This window comes from Scyliorhinus canicula, chromosome 22, assembly GCF_902713615.1.
Source record: "Scyliorhinus canicula chromosome 22, sScyCan1.1, whole genome shotgun sequence".
Taxonomy (NCBI): domain Eukaryota; kingdom Metazoa; phylum Chordata; class Chondrichthyes; order Carcharhiniformes; family Scyliorhinidae; genus Scyliorhinus; species Scyliorhinus canicula.
In genome coordinates, this window is record NC_052167.1 from 28962819 (window position 1) to 28987429 (window position 24611).

Below are 24611 nucleotides of genomic sequence, written 5' to 3' on the forward strand. Positions count from 1 at the left end.
AAAGAGTTGAGGTCTGAGGGCTGACACCTGCAGCACCCGTGAGTTACAGTTCACCAGTCAGAGAAGGACTCATTTATCCCAACCTGCTTTCTGACAGTCAGCCAATCCTCAATCCAATCTAGTATTCTACCCCCAATCCCCTGCGACTCCACCTTCTGGATCAGTCTTTTATGTGGCACCGTGTCAAACACCTTCTGGAAGTCTAGATACACCACATCCACAGGTTCCCCATTATCCACCTCGCTGGTTATATCCTCAAACAATTTGAGCAAGTTTGTCATGCATGACTTGCCCTTCAGAAATCCATGCTGGCAATGGTGGATTGAGCTTTGTCTTTCCAAATGTTCAGTCATCTCCTCCTTAATGATTGATTCAGTAACTTCCCCACCACCAGAGGCCAAGCTAACCGGTCTATAGTTCCCTACTTTTTGTCTCTCTCCCTTCTTGAATAGGGGCATCACATCCGATCCACTGGGACCTTTCCAGAATCCAGGGAATTCTGAAATATCACAACCAATGCATCTGCTGCCGCTGCCTTTAATATCCTCGGATGCAGCCATCAGATCCCAGAGGCATATCTACCTTTCATCCCATCCGTTTATTCAATACCGTCTCCTTCGTGATGGCTATTTCACCAAGTTCCTCTGCATTAACTGTAGTTTTTGGAACATGTTTATTATCCTCTATTGTGAAGACAGAGGCACCCCAGCCATCCCTGTGTTCCCCATTATTACCTCAACAGAGACCAGCACGGTGGTGCAGTGGGTTAGCACTGCTGCTTCACGGCGCCGAGGTCCGGGTTCGATCCCGGCTCTGGATCACTGTCCGTGTGGAGTTTGCACATTCTCCCCGCGTTTGTGTGGGTCTCGCCCCCACAACCCAAAGACGTGCAAGCTAGGTGGATTGGCCACGCTAAATTGCCCCTTAATTGGAAAAAAATGAATTGGGTACTCTAAATTTTTTTTTTAAATTATTACCTCATCAATATCACCCTCTAAAGAGCCAACATTTACTTTATCTATTCTCTTCCTCTTTAAATACATGCAGAAGCTTTTGGTAACGGTGTTTATGTTTTCGGCTACTTTCCTTTCATAGTTCATCTCAGCTTTTTGATTTTATTTTTAGTCGCCTTTTACTGAGCGTTAAAGGTCTCCCAATCCCCCAGCTTAACATTAGCTTGTGCAGTGTGATATGCCCGAGCCTTTGCCTTTATGTCTTTAATATCTCCCTGATCTGTGAGGCCGGGTTGTACTCCAGCGGCTAACTCTCCCCGTCACGAGGAAGATGTTGAAATTCTAAATTGAATTTAGGTGGAACCTGTATCATTTTTACCAAATCCCATCCACTGTTTCCTGACAGCTGGCTGTGAGCATCAAATAAGCAGCTCCGATGGAGTCATCGCCAGCCCAAACTGGCCGGACAAGTACCCTAGTCGTAAGGAATGTACCTGGGCCATATCTGCCACCCCTGGACACAGAGTCAAACTGGTAAATATTCAATTTATACTGAGCTGCTGTTCAACTCTGGATGTGAATCAGGAAGAAAGACATCTTCTTTCAAAATTAATTCAGGGGACATCAGTGCCATTCTCCATCCCTTGTTGCCCTTCAGAAGGTGGTGTTGAGCTGCCTTCCTAATCGCTGCAGTCCTTGAGGTGTAGGTACTCCCACTGTGCTGTTAGGGAGGGAGCTCCAGGATGTTACCCCAGCGACAGTGAAGGAACGGCCGATATATTTCCCAGTTAGGATGGTGAGTGACTTGGAGGGGAACCTCCAGGTGGTGGGGTTCCCGGGTATCTGCTGCTCTTGTGCTTCTAGATGGTAGAGGTCGTGGGTTTGGAAGGTGCTGCCTAAGGAGCCTTGGTGAGTTACTGCAGTGCATCTTGTAGACGGTACACACGGCTGCCACTTTGCGTCAGTGGTCGAGAGAGTGACTGTTTGTGGGAGGGGGAGCGATCAAGCGGGCTGCTTTGTCCTGGATGGTGTTGAGTTTCTTGAGTGTTGTTGGAGCTGCGCTCATCCAGGCAAGTGGAGAGTCTCCATCACACTCCTGACTTGTGCCTTGTCGATGGTGGACAGGCTTTGGGGAGTTAGGAGGTGAGTTACTCGCTGTAGGATTCCTAAACTTTGACCTGCCCTGGTAGCCACAGTATTAATGTGGCTGGGTCCAGTTCAGTTTCTGATCAATGCTAACCCCCAGGATATTGATAGTGGGAGATTGTAACCATTCCTCACCGCTGGGAAATCCCCAGGCGGTTGAGCGCTGCGGGTGGGGCTAAAGAATCCCACCGCCAGCGAGATCCGGAGAATTCCGGACGCAGTGGATAAATGTCGAGAGGCTATGTGGAAATTGTACGAAATTGGTGAATTACATCCAGACTTTAGGAAGGACCATGGAAATGCTGCTGGAAAGATTAACTGGAATAAGAACTAGGAGCAGGAGTAGGCCATCTGGCCCCTCGAGCCTGCTCCGCCATTCAATTAGATCATGGCTGATCTTTTGTGGACTCAGCTCCACTTTCCGGCCCGAACACCATAACCCTTAATCCCTTTATTCTTCAAAAAACTATCTATCTTTACCTTAAAAACATGTAATGAAGGAGCCTCAACTGCTTCACTGGGCAAGGAATTCCATAGATTCACAACCCTTTGGGTGAAGAAGTTCCTCCTAAACTCAGTCCTAAATCTACTTCCCCTTATTTTGAGGCTATGCCCCCTAGTTCTGCTGTCACCCGCCAGTGGAAACAACCTGCCCGCATCTATCCTATCTATTCCCTTCATAATTTTAAATGTTTCTATAAGATCCCCCCTCATCCTTCTAAATTCCAACGAGTAAAGTCCCAGTCTACTCAACCTCTCCTCATAATCCAACCCCTTCAGCTCTGGGATTAACCTAGTGAATCTCCTCTGCACACCCTCCAGTGCCAGTACGTCCTTTCTCAAGTAAGGAGACCAAAACTGAACACAATACTCCAGGTGTGGCTGCACTAACACCTTATACAATTGCAACATAACCTCCCTAGTCTTAAACTCCATCCCTCTAGCAATGAAGGACAAAATTCCATTTGCCTTCTTAATCACCTGTTGCACTTGTAAACCAACCTTCTGTGACTCATGCACTAGCACACCCAAGTCTCTCTGAACAGCGGCATGCTTTAATATTTTATCGTTTAAATAATAATCCCGTTTGCTGTTATTCCTACCAAAATGGATAACCTCACATTTGTCAACATTGTATTCCATCTGCCAGACCCGAGCCCATTCACTTAACCTATCCAAATCCCTCTGCAGACTTCCAGTATCCTCTGCACTTTTCGCTTTACCACTCATCTTAGTGTCATCTGCAAACTTGGACACATTGCCCTTGGTCCCCAACTCCAAATCATCAATGTAAATTGTGAACAATTGTGGGCCCAACACGGATCCCTGAGGGACACCACTAGCTACTGATTGCCAACCAGAGAAACACCCATTTATCCCAACTCTTTGCTTTCTATTAATTAACCTATCCTCTATCCATGCTACTACTTTACCCTTAATGCCATGCATCTTTATCTTATGCAGCAACCTTTTGTGTGGCACTTTGTCAAAGGCTTTCTGGAAATCCAGATATACCACATCCATCGGCTCCCCGTTATCTACTGCACTGGTAATGTCCTCAAAAAATTCCACTAAATTAGTTAGGCATGACCTGCCTTTAACAAACCCATGCTGCGTCTGCCCAATGGGACAATTTCTATCCAGATGCCTCGCAATTTCTTCCTTGATGATAGATTCCAGCATCTACCCTATTACCGAAGTTAAACTCACTGGCCTATAATTTCCTGCTTTCTGCCTACCTCCTTTTTTAAACAGTGGCGTCACGTTTGCTAATTTCCAATCCACCGGGACCACCCCAGAGTCTAGTGAATTTCGGTAAATTATCACTAGTGCATCTGCAATTTCCCTAGCCATCTCTTTTAGCACTCTGGGATGCATTCCATCAGGGCCAGGAGACTTGTCTACCTTTAGCCCCATTAGCTTGCCCATCACTCCCTCCTTAGTGATAACAATCCTCTCAAGGTCCTCACCTGTCATAGCCTCATTTCTATCAGTCGCTGGCATGTTATTTGTGTCTTCCACTGTGAAGACCGACCCAAAAAACCTGTTCAGTTCCTCAGCCATTTCCTCATTTCCCATTATTAAAACTCCCTTCTCATCCTCTAAAGGACCAATATTTACCTTTGCCACTCTTTTTTGTCTTATATATTTGTAAAAACTTTTACTGTCTGTTTTTATATTCTGAGCAAGTTTACTCTCATACTCTATCTTACTCTTCTTTATAGCATTTTTAGTAGCTTTCTATTGCCCCCTAAAGATTTCCCAGTCCTCTAATCTCCCAGCACTCTTTGCCACTTTATATGCTTTTTCCTTCAATTTGATACCCTCCCTTATTTCCTTAGATATCCACGGTCGATTTTCCCTCTTTCTTCCGTCCTTCCTTTTTGTTGGTATAAACCTTTGCTGAGCACTGTGAAAAATCGCTTGGAAGGTTTTCCACTGTTCCTCAACTGTTCCACCATAAAGTCTTAGCTCCCAGTCTACCTTAGCTAGTTCTTCTCTCATCCCCTTGTAATCTCCTTTGTTTAAACACAAAACACTAGTATTTGATTTTACTTTCTCACCCTCCATCTGTATTTTAAATTCCACCATATTGTGATCGCTCCTTCCGAGAGGATCCCTAACTATGAGATCATGAATCAATCCTGTCTCATTACACAGGACAAGATCTAGGACCGCTTGTTCCCTCGTAGGTTCCATTACATACTGTTCTAGGAAACTATCGCGGATACATTCTATAAACTCCTCCTCACGGTTGCCTTGACCGACCTGGTTAAACCAATCGACATGTAGATTAAAATCCCCCATGATAACTGCTGTACCATTTCTACATGCATCAGTTATTTCTTTGTTTATTGCCTGCCCCAACATATCGTTACTATTTGGTGGCCGATAGACTACTCCTATCAGTGACTTTTTCGCCTTACTATTCCTGATTTCCACCCAAATGGATTCAACCTTATCCTCCATAGCACCGATGTCATCCCTTACTATTGCCCGGATGTCATCCTTAAATAACAGAGCAACACCACCTCCCTTACCATCCACTCTGTCCTTCCGAATAGTTTGATACCCTCGGATATTTAACTCCCAGTCGTGACCATCCTTTAACCATGTTTCAGTAATGGCCACTAAATCATAGTCATTTACGATGATTTGTGCCACCAACTCATTTACTTTATTCCGAATACTACGAGCATTCAGGTAAAGTACACTTATGTTGGTTTTTTTACCTCTGTTTTGAATCTTAACATCTCCAGTTTTATTCCTTTTGTTATTACTGGGCCTATTCACTGTGCTCCCCTCAGTCACTGTACCTTGTACTGTCGCCCTTATGGATTTCTGACAATGTCTTCTCTGCCTTGCACTTTTCCCCTTACTTCCTTTTGTTTCTGTCCCTGTTTTACTACCTTCCAACTTCCAGCATTGGTTCCCATCCCCCTGCCACATTAGTTTAAACCCTCCCCAACAGCTCTAGCAAACACCCCCCCTAGGACCTCGGTTCCAGTCCTGCCCAAGTGCAGACCGTCCGGTTTGTACTGGTCCCACCTCCCCCAGAACCGGTCCCAATGCCCCAGGAATTTGAATCCCTCCCTCTTGCACCATCTCTCGAGCCACGCATTCATGTTAGGAATCTATCCTAACATTCCTACTCTGACTAGCTCGTGGCACTGGTAGCAATCCTGAGATTACTACCTTTGAGGTCCTACTTTTTAGTTTAACTCCTAACTCCCTGAATTCCGCTTGTAGGACCTCATCCCGTTTTTTACCTATATCGTTGGTGCCTATGTGCACCACGACAGCTGGCTGTTCACCCTCCCCCCCCAGAATGTCCTGCAGCCGCTCCGAGACATTCTTGACCCTTGCACCAGGGAGGCAACATACCATCCTGGAGTCTCGATTGCGTCCACAGAACCGCCTGTCTATTCCCCTTACGATCGAGTCCCCTATCACTATAGCCCTGCCATTTTTCTTCCTGCCCTGCTGTGCAGCAGAGCCAGCCACGGTGCCATGAACCTGGCTGCTGCTGCCTTCCCCTGGTGAGCCATCTCCCTCAACAGTATCCAAAGCAGTATATCTGTTTTGCAGGGAGATGACCGCAGGGGACACCTGCACTGCCTTCCTACTCTTGCTCTTTCTTTTGGTCACCCATTTTCTATCTCCCTCAGTAACCTTCACCTGCGGTGTGACCAACTCGCTAAACATGCTATCCACGACCTCCTCAGCATCGCGGATGCTCCAAAGTGAGTCCATCCGCAACTCCAGAGCCGTCAAGCGGTCTAACAAGAGTTGCAACTGAACACACTTCTTGCACGTGAAGGAGCCAGGGACAGTGGACGTGTCCCTGAGCTCCCACATCGCACACGAGGAGCATGACATGGGTCTGGGATCTCCTGCCATGTCTTAAACCCTTGGTAAACTTAAACAACTACAATTTCAAAATAAAAATAAATAAATTCGACAATGAAAAGAAAAAGAGAGAAAAAAAAAGAAAAAGAGAGACTACTTACCAGTCACTTACCAGGGTTAAAAAGCACCTCCTCACACTCTGCACCGATTTACCTCACTGCACCAAATTACCAAGTTTAAATCTCTCACTCTGTATGAGTCTCACTCCGGATGTGTCTCCTGGAAAAGTGCTCGCTTACTGTGTGCGCTCTCTGTCTGTCTTTTATACAGACCTCAGCTAACCGATGACTCAAAAAAAACCTTCCCTTCAAAGAGAAGAATGCAATGTGCCCCTAAACAGGCCTCAACAGGCCTCAGGTGATTGACAGATAACTGCCTCTCAGCAATTAGGGTGGGGGCAGCTTCAACCAATCAGACACTAAGCTCCACACTGCACTTTTAACTGAAAAACAGCAGAATTAGATTTTCCACTTACCTTTGCTGATTTACCTCACTGCACCAAATGACCAAGTTTAAATCTCTCACTCTGTATGAGTCTTACTCCGGATGTGTCTCCTGGAAAAGTGCTCGCCTTACGAGGAATGAGGGGTTCGGGTCACGTGGAGAGAGTGGAGAATCCGGGATCGTTCTCCTCGGAGTAGAGAAGGCTAAGAGGAGATTTAATCGAGTAACAGCTGAGGAGTCGGCAATCAGAGGCCAGAGATTGAAGGTGATTGGGTACAAGAACTGGCAACGAGGGTGGAAACCCTGGGCGCGATTCTCCGACCCCCACGCCGGGTAGGAGAATCGCGGGAGTGCCGGGCGATTCCCGCCACGCCGCCCTGGCACCCGCACGCGATTCTCCCCCCCCCACCCCCCCCAAAACGGCGTGCCGTGTTTCACGACAGACCGCTCGGAGAATCGCCGTTTCTAACGGTCGAGCGGCGATTCTCCGGCCCGGGTGGGCCGAGCGGCCTGTCCAATACTGTCCAATACAATAATCGCTGCCGGCGTGAACAGCGCGCCAACCTGCTCATGCGCGGGTGATGTCATTTAAGCGCCGCCGGCTGCGTCATTTACGCGGCACCGCTTTGACGTGGAGTCAAGGCCCAGCGCGCAAAATTGACGCGGCGCCGCTCCTAGCCCCCTGGGGGGGGGTGGGAGAATAGGGGGCCCGGAGCGGCCTCCGACGCCGGAGTGAAACACTCCAGTTTTCACTCCGGCGTCGGCACTTTGTCTCCCGCAGCAGTTGATTGGGATTTGGGAACGCAGCCTGCAGAGCGTGGTCAATACAGATTGAATAGAAGCTTCCAGAAAGGAATTGAACACAAACTGGAAGGAGGGAGTTACTTTTGGGGTGTGGAGCAAGGGCATGGAGTGGGAATCGAACTGGATTGTCCGATGAAAGATCTAGGAGTGACTCAATGGGCCGAATGGCATGCTCCTGAACTGTAACGATTCAGTGATAAATAATGACCAGACATCCCCGACTCTTCAAATAACACCACGGAGTCTCTGACATTGAGCAGTTTAACATCCCACCTGATAGACGGCACACGTGACAGTGCGGCATTCCCTCGCTGCGACACTCCGATGTTTAGGGTTCTGGGATGGGGAATGAAGCCTGTAACCTTGAAGATGAGAGGGCGACGATCGACACTAACGGAGAAAGGTCCCAGTACTCCGTGTTTACAGCCCAGCGATCGCCTGAGACATGTCAAGGACTCACGTCCCCATTTATACTGTGGATCCTCATTCACTCTGTCCCCATTATTAGCCACAGATACATCCTGCTGAATGGTCATTTGGGAAGTTTAATAATACCATGAACAGAGAACAATAAAGCACAGGAACAGGCCCTTCAGCCCTCTAAACCTGTACCGGTCGTGATACCACCCTTGGCCAAAACCCTCAGCCCTTCCTTGTGCCGTATCCCTCTATACCCATCCTATCCCTGTGTTTGTCAAGATGCCTTTTGAACGCCGTTAATGTATCTGCTTCCACAACCTCTCCTGGCAACGTGTTCCAGGCACTCACCACCCTCTGTGTAAAAACCTGCCTCGCACATCTCGTAGATTTCATAGAATTTACAGTGCAGAAGGAGGCCATTCGGCCCATCGAGTCTGCACCGGCTCTTGGAAAGAGCACCCTACCCAAGGTCAACACCTCCACCATATCCCCATAACCCAGTAACCCCGCCCAACACTAAGGGCAATTTTGTACACTAAGGGAAAGGAGCAGTCACCTTGTTGGGAGTGTTCTATAGGCCCCCCAATAGCAGCAGAGATGTGGAGGAACAGATTGGGAAACAGATTCTGGAAAGGTGCAGAAGTCACAGGGTAGTAGTCATGGGCGACTTCAACTTCCCAAACATTGAGTGGAAACTCTTTAGATCAAATAGTTTGGATGGGGTAGTGTTTGTGCAGTGTGTCCAGGAAGCTTTTCTAACACAGTATGTAGATTGTCCGACCAGAGGGGAGGCCATATTGGATTTAGTACTTGGTAATGAACCAGGGCAGGTGATAGATTTGTTAGTGGGGGAGCATTTTGGAGGTAGTGACCACAATTCTGTGACTTTCACTTTAGTAATGGAGAGGGATAGGTGCGAGCAACAGGGCAAGGTTTATAATTGGGGGAAGGGTAAATACAATGCTGTCAGACAAGAATTGAAGTGCAGAAGTTGGGAACATAGGCTGTCAGGGAAGGACACAAGTGAAATGTGGAACTTGTTCAAGGATCAGGTACTGCGTGTCTTTGATATGTATGTCCCTGTCAGGCAGGGAAGAGATGGTCGAGTGAGGGAACCATGGTTGACAAGAGAGGTTGAATGTCTTGTTAAGAGGAAGAAGGAGACTTATGTAAGGCTGAAGAAACAAGGTTCAGACAGTGCGCTGGAGGGATACAAGATAGCCAGGAGGGAACTGAAGAAAGGGATTAGGAGAGCTAAGAGAGGGCATGAAAAATCTTTGGCGGGTAGGATCAAGGAAAACCCCAAGGCCTTTTACACATACGTGAGAAATATGAGAATGACTAGAGTGAGAGTAGGTCCGATTAAGGACAGTAGCGGGAGATTGTGTATTGAGTCTGAAGAGATAGGAGAGGTCTTGAACAAGTATTTTTCTTCAGTATTTACAAATGAGAGGGGCCATATTGTTGGAGAGGACAGCGTGAAGCAGACTGATAAGCTTGAGGAGATACTTGTCAGGAAGGAAGATGTGTTGCGCGTTTTGAAAAACTTGAGGATAGACAAGTCCCCCGGGCCTGACGGGATATATCCAAGGATTCTCTGGGAAGCAAGAAATGAAATTGCAGAGCCGTTGGCAATGATCTTTTCGTCCTCGCTGTCAACAGGGGTGGTACCAGAGGATTGGAGAGTGGCGAATGTCGTGCCCCTGTTCAAAAAAGGGAATAGGGATAACCCTGGGAATTACAGGCCAGTTAGTCTTACTTCGGTGGTAGGCAAAGTAATGGAAAGGGTACTGAGGGATAGGATTTCTGAGCATCTGGAAAGGCATTGCTTGATTAGGGATAGTCAGCACGGATTTGTGAGGGGTAGGTCTTGCCTTACAAGTCTTATTGAATTCTTTGAGGAGGTGACCAAGCATGTGGATGAAGGTAAAGCAGTGGATGTAGTGTACATGGATTTTAGTAAGGCATTTGATAAGGTTCCCCATGGTAGGCTTATGCAGAAAGTAAGGAGGCATGGGATAGTGGGAAATTTGGCCAGTTGGATAACAAACTGGCTAACCGATAGAAGACAGAGAGTTGTGGTGGATGGCAAATATTCAGCCTGGAGCCCAGTTATCAGTGGCGTACCGCAGGGATCAGTTCTGGGTCCTCTGCTGTTTGTGATTTTCATTAACGACTTGGATGAGGGAGTTGAAGGGTGGGTCAGTAAATTTGCAGATGATACGAAGATTGGTGGAGTTGTGGATAGTGAGGAGGGCTTTTGTCGGCTTCAAAGAGACATAGATAGAATGCAGAGCTGGGCTGAGAAGTGGCAGATGGAGTTTAACCCTGACAAGTGTGAGGTTGTCCATTTTGGAAGGACAAATCTGAATGCGGAATACAGGGTTAATGGTAGGGTTCTTGGCAATGTGGAGGAGCAGAGAGATCTTGGGGTCTATGTTCATTGTTCTTTGAAAGTTGCCACTCAAGTGGATAGAGCTGTGAAGAAGGCCTATGGTGTGCTAGCGTTCATTAGCAGAGGGATTGAATTTAAGAGCCGTGAGGTGATGATGCAGCTGTACAAAACCTTGGTCAGGCCACATTTGGAGTACTGTGTGCAGTTCTGGTCACCTCATTTTAGGAAGGATGTGGAAGCTTTGGAAAAGGTGCAAAGGAGATTTACCAGGATGTTGCCTGGAATGGAGAGTAGGTCATACGAGGAAAGATTGAGGGTGCTAGGCCTTTTCTCATTAGAACGGAGAAGGATGAGGGGCGACTTGATAGAGGTTTATAAGATGATCAGGGGAATAGATAGAGTAGACAGTCAGAGACTTTTTCCCCGGGTGGAACACACCATTACAAGGGGACATAAATTTAAGATAAATGGTGGAAGATATAGAGGGGATGTCAGAGGTAGGTTCTTTACCCAGAGAGTAGTGGGGGCATGGAATGCACTGCCTGTGGTAGTAGTTGAGTCGGAAAATTTATGGACCTTCAAGCGGCTATTGGATAGGTACTTGGATTAGGGTAGAATAAGGGAGTGTAGGTTAACTTCTTAAGGGCAGCACGGTAGCATTGTGGATAGCACAATTGCTTCACAGCTCCAGGGTCCCAAGTTCGATTTCGACTTGGGTCACTGTCTGTGTGGAGTCTGCACATCCTCCCCGTGACTGCGTGGGTTTCCTCCGGGTACTCCGGTTTCCTCCCACAGTCCAAAGATGTGCAGGTTGGGTGGATTGGCCATGAAAAATTGTCCAAAATTCTATGATTAACCTAGGACAAAAGTTCGGCGCAACATCGTGGGCCGAAGGGCCTGTTCTGTGCTGTATTTCTCTATCTATCTATCTAAGGGCAATTTATCACGGCCAATCCACCTAACCTGCACATTTTGGACTGTGGGAGGAAACCGGAGCACCCGGAGGAAACCCACGCACACACGGGGAGGATGTGCAGACTCGGCACAGACAGTGACCCAAGCCGGAATCGAACCTGGGACCCTGGAGCTGTGAAGCAATTGTGCTAACCGCTGTGGTAACGTGCCGTCCGTGTTACCGTGTTGCCCATCTCCTCTAAACCTTGCCCCAAGGACCTTAAACCCATGCTCTCTACTGACTGACCCCTCCACCCTGGGACAGAGTGCCTGCCCATCCACTCTATCCATGTCCCTCATAATCTTATAGACCTCTATCAGGTCGCCCCTCAATCTCCATCGTTCTGATGAAAACAATCCGAGTCATTGATTATTTGGGAATGGGGTGGGGGGGGTCACTGTTTGAAGGAAAACGAGAAGGACAGGGAGCTGGACTGAATCATTTCTCGTTTATTAATCCCTCGGAACCTTTTCCCCACAGGCCTTCAACGAGTTTGAAATGGAACAGCACCAGGAATGCATTTATGACCATCTGGAGGTTTACGACGGTCCCGGGGAGAAGGCGCCTATCCTGGGGCGTTACTGCGGGAGACGGAGGCCTGAGCCGCTCGTCAGCTCGGGCAACAAAATGTTCATCAAATTCCTGTCGGATGCTTCCGTTCAGAGGAAAGGCTTTGAAGCGAAACACAGCACAGGTGAGGCAGCGACTCGCACAATAAGCTCGCCTCAAACAGACGCTGGGCGCGATTCAGCACAGTCAGCACAGTCAGTACAGGCTGTACTGGCTGTAGTGACTGTGCTGACTGTACGGGCTGTACTGACTGTAGTGACTGTGCTGACTGTACGGGCTGTACTGACTGTACTGACTGTAGTGACTGTGCTGACTGTACGGGCTGTACTGACTGTAGTGACTGTGCTGACTGTACGGGCTGTACTGACTGTAGTGACTGTGCTGACTGTACGGGCTGTACTGACTGTACTGACTGTAGTGACTGTGCTGACTGTTCGGGCTGTACTGACTGTAGCGACTGTGCTGACTGTACGGGCTGTAGTGACTGCAAAAATACTATAGTTGGAGTACTATAGACAGCACAGTCAGTACAGTCAGCACAGTCAGCACAGTCAGCACAGCCAGTACAGTCAGTACAGTCAGCACAGTCAGCACAGTCAGTACAGTCAGTACAGTCAGCACAGTGAGCACAGCCAGTACAGTCAGCACAGCCAGAACAGTCAGTACAGTCAGTACAGTCAGTACAATCAGTACAGTCAGCACAGTCAGTACAGTCAGCACAGTCAGTACAGTCAGCACAGTGAGCACAATCAGTACACTCAGTACAGTCAGTAGTCAGCACAGTCAGTACAGTCAGCACAGTCAGTACAATCAACACAGTCAGTACAATCAACACAGTCAGTACAGTCAGTACAGTCAGTAGTCAGCACAGCCAGTACAGTCAGCACAGTCAGCACAGCCAGTACAGTCAGCACAGTCAGTACAGTCAGCACAGTCAGCACAGCCAGTACAATCAGTACACTCAGTACAGTCAGTAGTCAGCACAGTCAGTACAGCCAGTACAGTCAGCACAGTGAGCACAGTTAGTACACTCAGTACAGTCAGTAGTCAGCACAGTCAGTACAGTCAGCACAGTCAGTACAGTCAGTACAGTCAGTACAGTCAGTACAGCCAGTACAGTCAGCACAGTGAGCACAGTCAGTACAGTCAGTACAGTCAGCACGGTGAGCACAGTAAGTACACTCAGTACAGTCAGTAGTCAGCACAGTCAGTACAGTCAGCACAGTCAGTACAATCAACACAGTCAGTACAGTCAGTACAGCCAGTACAGTCAGCACAGTGAGCACAGTCAGTAGTCAGCACAGTCAGTAGTCAGCACAGTCAGTAGTCAGCACAGTCAGTACAGTCAGCACAGTCAGCACAGTGAGCACAGCCAGTACAGTCAGTACAGCCAGTACAGTCAGCACAGTGAGCACAGTTAGTACACTCAGTACAGTCAGTAGTCAGCACAGTCAGTACAGTCAGCACAGTCAGTACAGTCAGTACAGTCAGTACAGCCAGTACAGTGAGCACAGCCAGTACAGTCAGCACAGTGAGCACAGTTAGTACACTCAGTACAGTCAGTAGTCAGCACAGTCAGTACAGTCAGCACAGTCAGTACAGTCAGCACAGTCAGCACAGTCAGTACAGTCAGTACAGCCAGTACAGTGAGCGCAGCCAGTACAGTCAGTAGTCAGCACAGTTAGTACACTCAGTACAGTCAGTAGTCAGCGTAGTCAGCACACCCAGCACAGTCAGTACAGTCAGCACAGTCAGTACAGTCAGTACAGTCAGCACAGTCAGTACAGCCAGCACAGCCAGCACAGTCAGTACAGCCAGTACAGTCAGCACAGTCAGTACAGCCAGCACAGTCAGCACAGTCAGTACAGCCAGTACAGTCAGTACAGTCAGTACAGCCAGCACAGCCAGCACAGTCAGTACAGTCAGTACAGTCAGCACAGCCAGCACAGTCAGCACAGCCAGCACAGTCAGTACAGTCAGTACAGTCAGTACAGTCAGCACAGTCAGCACAGCCAGCACAGTCGGCACAGTCAGTACAGTCAGCACAGCCAGTACAGTCAGCACAGCCAGCACAGTCAGCACAGTCAGCACAGCCAGTACAGTCAGTACAGCCAGCACAGTCAGCACAGTCAGCACAGTCAGCACAGTCAGCACAGTCAGTACAGTCAGTACAGTCAGCACAGTCAGCACAGTCAGTACAATCAGTACAGCCAGCACAGCCAGCACAGTCAGTACAGCCAGCACAGTCAGCACAGTCAGCACAGTCAGTACAGTCAGTACAGCCAGTACAGTGAGCGCAGCCAGCACACTCAGTACAGTCAGTAGTCAGCGTAGTCAGTACAGTCAGTACAGTCAGCACAGTCAGCACAGTGAGCACAGTCAGTACAGCCAGTACAGTCAGTACAGTCAGTACAGTCAGTACAGCCAGCACAGTCAGTACAGTCAGCACAGCCAGCACAGTCAGCACAGTCAGCACAGCCAGTACAGTCAGCACAGTCAGTACAGTCAGCACAGTGAGCACAGTCAGTAAAACCAGCACAGCCAGTACAGTCAGCACAGCCAGTACAGTCAGTACAGTCAGCACAGTCAGTACAGTCAGCACAGTGAGCACAGTCAGTACAGTCAGTACAGTCAGCACAGTGAGCACAGTCAGTACAGTCAGTACAGTCAGTACAGCCAGCACAGCCAGCACAGCCAGTACAGTCAGCACAGTCAGTACAGTCAGCACAGTGAGCACAGTCAGTACAGTCAGTACAGTCAGCACAGTCAGTACAGTCAGTACAGTCAGTACAGCCAGCACAGCCAGCACAGCCAGTACAGTCAGTACAGTCAGCACAGCCAGTACAGTCAGTACAGTCAGTACAGTGAGCACAGTGAGCACAGCCAGTACAGTCAGTACAGTCAGCACAGTGAGCACAGTCAGTACAGTCAGTACAGCCAGCACAGCCAGCACATCCAGTACAGTCAGTACAGTCAGTACAGTCAGTACAGTCAGCACAGTCAGCACAGTCAGTACAGTCAGTACAGCCAGTACAGTCAGCACAGTCAGCACAGTCAGTACAGTCAGCACAGTGAGCACAGCCAGTACAGTCAGCACAGCCAGCACAGCCAGCACAGCCAGTACAGTCAGCACAGCCAGTACAGTCAGCACAGTCAGTACAGTCAGCACAGTCAGTACAGCCAGTACAGTCAGCACAGCCAGTACAGTCAGTACAGTCAGCACAGTCAGCACAGTCAGTACAGTCAGTACAGTCAGTACAGTCAGCACAGTCAGTACAGTCAGCACAGTCAGTACAGTCAGTACAGCCAGTACAGTCAGCACAGTCAGTACAGTCAGCACAGCCAGTACAGTCAGTACAGTCAGCACAGTCAGCACAGTCAGTACAGTCAGCACAGTCAGTACAGCCAGCACAGTCAGTACAGTCAGTACAGTCAGTACAGCCCGTACAGTCAGCACAGTCAGTACAGCCAGCACAGCCAGTACAGTCAGCACAGTCAGCACAGTGAGCACAGCCAGTACAGTCAGCACAGCCAATACAGTCAGTACAGCCAGTACAGTCAGTACAGTCAGTACAGCCAGCACAGTCAGTACAGCCAGTACAGTCAGTACAGTCAGTACAGCCAGTACAGTCAGTACAGCCAGCACAGTCAGCACAGTCAGCACAGTCAGTACAGTCAGCACAGTCAGTACAGTCAGCACAGTCAGCACAGTCAGCACAGTCAGCACAGTCAGCACAGTCAGTACAGTCAGTACAGTCAGTACAGTCAGTACAGTCAGCACAGTGAGCACAGTCAGTACAGTCAGTACATTCAGCACAGTCAGTACAGCCAGTACAGTCAGTACAGTCAGCACAGTGACCACAGTCAGTACAGTCAGTACAGTCAGCACACTCAGTACAGTCAGTACAGTCAGTACAGTCAGCACAGTCAGTACAGCCAGTACAGTCAGTACAGTCAGCACAGTCAGCACAGTCAGCACAGCCAGTACAGTCAGTACAGTCAGCACAGTCAGCACAGTGAGCACAGTCAGTACAGCCAGCACAGTCAGTACAGCCAGTACAGTCAGTACAGTCAGCACAGTGAGCACAGCCAGTACAGTCAGTACAGTCAGCACAGTCAGCACAGTCAGCACAGCCAGTACAGTCAGTACAGTCAGTACAGCCAGCACAGTCAGTACAGTCAGCACAGTCAGCACAGTCAGTACAGTCAGCACAGTCAGTACAGCCAGTACAGTCAGCACAGCCAGTACAGTCAGCGCAGTCAGCACAGTCAGTACAGTCAGCACAGTCAGCACAGCCAGCACAGTCAGCACAGTCAGTACAGTCAGCACAGTCAGTACAGTCAGCACAGTCAGCACAGTCAGTACAGTCAGCACAGTCAGTACAGCCAGTACAGTCAGCACAGTCAGCACAGTCAGTACAGCCAGTACAGTCAGCACAGTCAGCACAGTCAGCACAGTCAGCACAGTCAGTACAGTCAGCACAGTCAGCACAGTCAGTACAGTCAGCACAGCCAGCACAGTCAGCACAGTCAGTACAGTCAGTACAGCCAGCACAGTCAGTACAGTCAGTACAGCCAGTACAGTCAGCACAGCCAGCACAGTCAGCACAGTCAGTACAGCCAGCACAGCCAGCACAGCCAGTACAGCCAGTACAGCCAGTACAGTCAGCACAGTCAGCACAGTCAGTACAGTCAGCACAGCCAGTACAGTCAGCACAGCCAGTACAGTCAGCACAGTCAGCACAGCCAGTACAGTCAGTACAGTCAGTACAGCCAGTACAGTCAGTACAGTCAGTACAGCCAGCACAGCCAGCACAGCCAGCACAGCCAGTACAGCCAGTACAGTCAGCACAGTCAGTACAGTCAGCACAGTCAGCACAGTCAGTACAGTCAGCACAGTCAGCACAGTCAGCACAGTCAGTACAGCCAGCACAGCCAGCACAGTCAGCACAGTCAGTACAGTCAGCACAGTCAGTACAGTCAGTACAGTCAGTACAGCCAGCACAGCCAGCACAGTCAGTACAGTCAGTACAGTCAGCACAGTCAGTACAGTCAGTACAGTTAGTACAGTCAGTACAGTCAGTACAGTTAGTACAGTGAGCACAGTCAGTACAGTCAGTACAGTCTGCACAGTCTGCACAGTCAGCACAGTCAGCACAGTCAGCACAGCCAGTACAGTCAGTACAGTCAGTACAGTCAGCACAGTCAGCACAGCCAGTACAGCCAGCACAGTCAGTACAGCCAGTACAGTCAGTACAGTCAGTACAGTCAGCACAGTCAGCACAGCCAGTACAGTCAGTACAGTCAGTACAGTCAGCACAGTCAGCACAGCCAGTACAGTCAGGACTTTATCCCAAGTGTTTTATCCGGAGCTGCTCTCAATCCAACAATTCCTTCCTTTTCAGAGTGCGGAGGCAAACTCCGGGCAGAGATCCGGACCAATCATCTGTACTCACACGCCCAATTTGGAGACAATAATTACCCCGGCCAGTGTGAGTGTGACTGGGTGATTGTGGCAGAGGATGGTTATGGGGTGGAGCTGATATTTCAGACCTTTGAAACGGAGCAGGAGGCAGATTGTGGATATGACTACATGGAGATTTACGATGGCCTGGAAAGCGTTGCCCCGAGACTCGGCAGGTTCTGCGGATCAGGGGTAAGGTTCATAATAACTGTGAGTGTAACCCTCTCTCCTCCCTCTCCCTCCTCCTCCCCCAACCTCTATGGCAAATTAATGTCTGTGGCACACATTGTTTTAAAATATAAATTTAGAGTGGGCAATCCACCTACCCGTCACATCTTTGGGTTGTGGGGGTGAAACCCACGCAGACACGGGGAGAATGTGCAAACTCCACATGGACAGTGACCCAGAGCCGGGATCGAACCTGGGACCTCGGGGGCCTGATGCAGCAGCGCTAACCACTGCGCCACCGTGCTGCCCTGTCTGTGGCACTCATAATACGCACACCACAGTCTGGGTCATTGAGACACACACCACTGCCTGTATCACTGAGATACACACACCACTGTCTGTATCACCGAGACACACACACACCGCTGTCTGTATCACCGAGACATACACACACCGTTGTCTGTATCACTGAGACACACACACCACTGCCTGTATCACTGAGACACACACACCACTACCTGTATCACTGAGAGACACACACACCACTGCCTGTATCACTGAGAGACACACACCACTACCTGTATCACAGAGACACACACACACCACTGTCTGTATCACTGAGACACACACACCACTACCTGTATCAAAGAGACACACACACACCACTGTCTGTATTGCTGAGAGACACACACACCACTGTCTGTATCACTGAGACACACACACACCACTACCTGTATCATTGAGAGACACACACACCACTGTCTGTATCACTGAGACACACACACACCACTGTCTGTATCACTGAGATACACACACCACTGCCTGTAGCACTGAGACACACACACCACTACCTGTATCACTGAGAGACACACACACCACTGCCTGTATCACCGAGACATACACACCACTACCTGTATCACTGAGAGACACACACACCACTGTCTGTATCACCGAGACACACACACACACCACTACCTGTATCACTGAGAGACACACACACCACTGCCTGTATCACCGAGACATACACACCACTACCTGTATCACTGAGACACACACACACCGCTGTCTGTATCAGTGAGACACACATACACCACTGTCTGTATCACTGAGACACACACACCACTACCTGTATCACTGAGACACACACACACCGCTGTCTGTATCACAGAGACACACACACACCACTGTCTGTACCACTGAGACACACACACACCACTGCCTGTATCACTGAGACACACAGACACGATTTTAGCCAAAATATTCCTGCATAAAATACTCAGTGAAGTTGTTCTGAGCAAGTCCCACCTCGGGTGAGAGCGAGCAGAATATTTACCCGTTAGCCCTGGATTGGTTTACGGTCCTCAAACACCTCATTTTACACACTGATGGCAGATATAGCATCAGCAAAATTATTATATTAGTTTCAGCCCAGAAAGAATAAACATGGATGAAGCGAGTGAGGGTGAGAGTGGGATTAGATTGGGTGGGATATTAAAGGGTGCGGGGAGTGAGGGGGAGAGTGGGATTAGACTGGGTGGGATATTAAAGGGTGCGAGGAGTGAGGGGGAGAGAGGGATTAGACTGGGTGGGATATTAAAGGGTGCGGGGAGTGAGGAGGGAGTGGGATTAGACTGGGTGGGATATTAAAGGCTGCGGGGAGTGAGGGGAGTGGGATTAGACTGGGTGGGATATTAATGGGTGTGGGGTGTGAGGGGGAGAGTGGGATTAGACTGGGTGGGATATTAAAGGGTGCGGGGAGTGAGGGGAGAGTGGGATTAGACTGGGTGGGATATTAAAGGGTGCGAGGAGTGAGGGGGAGAGAGGGATTAGACTGGGTGGGATATTAAAGGGCACGGGGAGTGAGGGGGAGAGTGGGATTAGACTGGGTGGGATATTAAAGGGCACGGGGAGTGAGGGGGAGAGTGGGATTAGACTGGGTGGGATATTAAAGGATGTAGGGAATGAGTGGGATTAGGTTGGGTGGGATATTAAAGTGTGAGGGGTGAGTGGGATTAGACTGGGTGGGATATTAAAGTGTGCGGGGAGAGTGGGTTTAGAATTTTATTGGGCACAGCCATTTTCTGATGTGTGCATTCTGTGAATGATTGGCTCATTGTGTCTTGTCCCTTTATTCATTAAACATTTTATATACTAGTTATTCTGTTTGGGCCGTTATTCATGAATACATGAGGGCAACGTTTATTCCTGTTTTTTTTTTACGGATGTCAGCGTCGCTGTTTGGGCCATCCCTAATTGCCCCTTGAGAAGGTGGTGGTGAGCTGCCTTCTTGAACTGCTGTAATGGTGTAGGTACACCCCCTGTGCTGTTAGGGAGAGAGTTCCAGGATGTTGCCCCAGTGACAGTGAAGGAACGGCCGATATATTTCCCAGTCAGGATGGTGAGTGACTTGGAGGGGAACCTCCAGGTGGTGGGGTTCCCAGGTATCTAGAACATAGAACGATACAGCGCAGTACAGGCCCTTCGGCCCTCAATGTTGCACCGACATGGAAAAAACTAAAGGCCATCTAACCTACACTATGCCCTTATCATCCATATGCTTATCCAATAAACGTTTAAATGCCCTCAATGTTGGCGAGTTCACTACTGTTGCAGGTAGGGCATTCCACGGCCTCACCACTCTTTGCGTAAAAAACCCACCTCTGACCTCTGTCCTATATCTATTACCCCTCAATTTAAGGCTATGTCCCCTCGTGCTAGCCACCTCCATCCGCGGGAGAAGGCTCTCGCTGTCCACCCTATCTAACCCTCTGATCATTTTGCATGCAATTTGTATGCATTTTGTATCTGCTGCTCTTGTCCTTCTAGATGGTCGTGGTCATGGGTTTGGAAGCTGCTGCCTAGGGAACCTTGGAGAGTTGCTGCAGTGCATCTTGTCGATGGTACACACGGCTGTTACTGTGCGTCGGTGGTGGAGGGAGTGAATGTTTGTGGAGGGGGAGCGATCAAGCGGGGCTGCTTTGTCCTGGATGGTGTCGAGCTTCTTGAGTGTTGTTGGAGCTGCACTCATCCAGGCAAGTGGAGAGTATTCCCTCACACTCCACTTTAACGTCCTCACAAATAACGATTGGAAAAGTTTGAATCTTTCTGCTCTGGGATTGGTGTTTGAACTAACATCCCTGACCTCAAATTGAGACATGAAAGAGTCCTTCCATGAGCAGATTCAACTCCAGTCAGCTCTACTGAACAATCAGATTCATTCTCATTTGTGTTTGCTTAGCCCCAGGAGGAGATTTATTCTGCGGGAGACTCGATAATGATTCGATTTCACACGGACGACACCATCAATAAGAAAGGTTTCCACGTTCGCTACACCAGCACTGAATTCCAGGATGAGTTGCACATGAGGAAGTGACCAGATAAGAGGGACTTCAACCAGGACATTGTGGTTTGCTGCCCGTGAACCTTCGACCCCGGGAAATAGGACCAATGATTGGTTTACTCAAATCGACAAAGATTCAGGACCAGAAAACAAACCTCTGTATTCAAAATACATTCTGATGTTATCTAGCCTATTATTTTAGAATCCATGATGTGGAGATGCCGGCGTTGGACTGGGGTGAGCACAGTAAGAAGTTTTACAACACCAGGTTAAAGTCCAACAGGTTTGTTTCAAACACGAGCTTTCGGAGCACGGCTCCTTCTTCAGGTGAATCATTCACCTGAAGAAGGAGCCGTGCTCCGAAAGCTCGTGTTTGAAACAAACCTGTTGGACTTTAACCTGGTGTTGTAAGACTTCTTACTGTCCATTATTTTAGAAAACATTTTGTTTATTCAATTATTGTAGCTCTAAGCAAATTCAAATAAAACACTGACTTCTTATATTTGAATTCCCAACCCAGTCACTCATTCCAGTCCTCCCAATCCCGTTCATTCCCATCCCATTCACTCCTATGTGGTTCACACCCATCCCATTGACCCCCATCCCAGTCGCTCCGACACTAGTCACTCCCAGCCCCATTCACTCCCATCTAGTTCACTCCCATCGCTTTTAGTCCCATCCTGTTTATTCTCATCCCAGTCACTCCAATCCCAGTCATCCCAGTCGGTAAAGTATTCCTCCTCCATCTTTTTAGGACAAGCTCTCTATATGAATGACACGACATGCAGAAGCATTGTGTTTCAAACCACCCCCCCCCCCCGTGTAACAGTGACATTCCTACCCTGCCTTTTGGTAAACACTGGAAGGGTTTGGATTCCTGGTCACCATGTCACACAGGCATTCCAAATACCGAGAAGCCGGGAGCAGATCTTTCATCTCTTCAACGTTACAGCAAATTGAGGTGAAGAGATTAACCATTATGTCTGGAACAAACACGTTAATAAGTTAAACTCCTCAAACACGACGTGCATTTGAGAGTGAACAACCAGTGCTACTACCGTCAATAATAGTTGTAGAGATGTAAAATTTTGCAAGGTCTCTCAGCCTTAATGGAAATTGCTCCTGTTCCGAAAGCTGTTTTTAGTACAACAGATATGCATGAAAAAGCCTTAATCCTAGTGAAATATTAGACAGAACCGCCTGGTATGTTTGAAGCTGTATTTGGGAGCGTTTGATAGATGGTTGTAGACACTCAGTGTAGTTTAATAATATTCTGTTTATTATTTATTCCTAAGAAGAAACAAAGTTTTGCATTTGTGTGTGGATAGGTGTGTTATTGCTCCAAGCCATCATATTGTTGTTTTGTATGGGAAGGAGTGAAGTGGTCTTTGCAAATATATCGAATGAACACAAAACACTCCAGACCGACTCTGTCCAGCCGTGCTGCAGAAACAGATCTTTCCCCTTAAAACTTGTTATAAAACATGCAGTGAAGGATGATTTTCACGGCTGTCGACAGAGTGCCTGAAAGGTACAATGTTTTACCAAAAAATGCTTTAATTTTTGATTTAGTAGTTTCTTTGTGTCTGTTGAACTGAAATTAAAAAATATATTGCTTTTTCAAGGGTTCATTAAAGCTTTGATGTCGACCATTTATTGATGAATGCAATGCTCTAAAGATCGAGTGAGGGGGTCAGCATGGATTCTTTGGGTGGCACGTCTGCTTATCGCATGTTTAGCACAGGTCCAGGGTCCCAGGTTCGATTCCGGCCTCGGGCGACTGTCTGTGTGGAGTCTGCACATCCTCCCCGTGTGTGCGTGGGTTTCCTCCGGGTGCTCCGGTTTCCTCCCACAGTCCAAAGATGTGCGGGTTAGGTGGATTGACCGTGATAAATTGCCCTTAGTGTCCAGGGATGTGCAGGTTAGCTTGTGGGGCTATGGGGCTAGCAGGAGCAGGAGGTTGTGGGAGGGGAGGAATGGCCTCCTTCTACACTGTAGGGATTCTATGACTCTACTAACAGCCTCCTTCTGTGTTATAGGTAACTATGACGAGTTCTTTATGTGGGAATGACGTTTGACATCTGTCCATATAATATGTACTCACAAGATAAGGACAGAGCTACTTGGAACCCAAGGCAGAAAGTTACAGTGAAGGGGGTGATGCAGGTTGTGCAGAGGAGGTGGTGCAGGCAGCCAGCGGCAGATCAACCGCCCCATGAGTGGCAATGCCGCCTGGCCAATGGTGGCATCGATAGAGGGGCAGATGCTGAATCAATGCTGGAAGGGTCATCACCCTTTGATCCATCCGTATGCACCGGCTTTGAACACAGCCATGAATGGGAAAGTTGATATTTGCATAAAATATCTCTCTAATCTCTCAAACAACCACACTATAAAAGCAGGCCTCGTTTAGTTTTTCCTCTTTTGTGGCCGGTGCGGACATGATGGGCTGAAGGGGCTGTTTCTGCACCGTCACTTTTCTCTGCTTGACATCCATTTTCACCATCCCCCCCATCCCTTAGCCGACTCCTAGCTTACAAAGGTGTTAGAGTGGAAATGACGGCACCATTAAGCACAATCCCAATGGAATGCCGGGAGGCACCTGGGTGGAATGAGATGGTAACTGACTCCCTGGACATTGAAATGACTGCTCTAAGTCGCAGTGGAAAGATCGATATCAGTCGCCCTGAGGGGGAAACATTACACTAACGGGGGGCGGGGATGTTGGGGGCAATGAGGAAGTTGGAGGAGGGCCCATACTATCCCTCCAGTTCAGAAGGAGGCCATTTGGCCCATCGAGTCTGCACTTGGATAGTCAGAAGCTTTTTCCCAAGGTGGAAGAGTCCATTACTCGGGGACATAGGTTTAAGGTGCAAAGTTTAGAGGAGATGTGCGAGGTGATGCGACCATCAATTCACTCAAGGACACGAGTAGAAGTAAACTGTGGCTTTAATCGACTTACAACTGAGCCTGCCTGTGACCAGAAGAACTGAGGGCAGGCTCACAAGACCGCAGCACTTTATGCTTCCGGTAGTGGGAAGAGCCATGGGCGGAGCCGAGGGTGGAGCCCTGTACAAGCTCCTCATCTCCCCCTGTGGGCAGAGCCACGCAACGGCTCACAGACAAGGGCAGCACGGTAGCATGGTGGTTAGCATAAATGCTTCACAGCTCCAGGGTCCCAGGTTCGATTCCCGGCTGGGTCACTGTCTGTGTGGAGTCTGCACGTCCTCCCCGTGTGTGCGTGGGTTTCCTCCGGGTGCTCCGGTTTCCTCCCACATTCCAAAGATGTGCGGGTTAAGTGGATTGGCCATGATAAATTGCCCGTAGTGTCCTAATAGTAAGGTTAAGGGGGGGGGGTTGTTGGGTTACGGGTATAGGGTGGATACGTGGGTTTGAGTAGGGTGATCATTGCTCGGCACAACATCGAGGGCCGAAGGGCCTGTTCTGTGCTGTACTGTTCTATGTTCTATGTTCTTTGTCCAATCACAAGTGAGAGCACAACACCCAGACGTGAATGTCTCCATGTCCATCCCAGAGGTTGT

At 48.7% G+C, this 24611-nt stretch overlaps 1 protein-coding gene across 1 annotated transcript in view; it reads left to right on the forward strand.

Moving 5' to 3' along the window:
• The window catches only part of LOC119956245 (tolloid-like protein 2), a 191057-nt gene extending 169724 nt beyond the window's left edge, over nt 1–21333 (forward strand). Inside the window, exons 14-17 of the mRNA XM_038783279.1 lie at nt 1360–1487; nt 12008–12221; nt 17503–17753; nt 20968–21333. Of these exons, the coding sequence (XP_038639207.1) occupies nt 1360–1487; nt 12008–12221; nt 17503–17753; nt 20968–21102 (728 nt within the window). The 3' untranslated portion in view covers nt 21103–21333. The remainder of the gene's footprint in view (nt 1–1359; nt 1488–12007; nt 12222–17502; nt 17754–20967) is intronic.
• Nucleotides 21334–24611: the final 3278 nt, after the last annotated feature.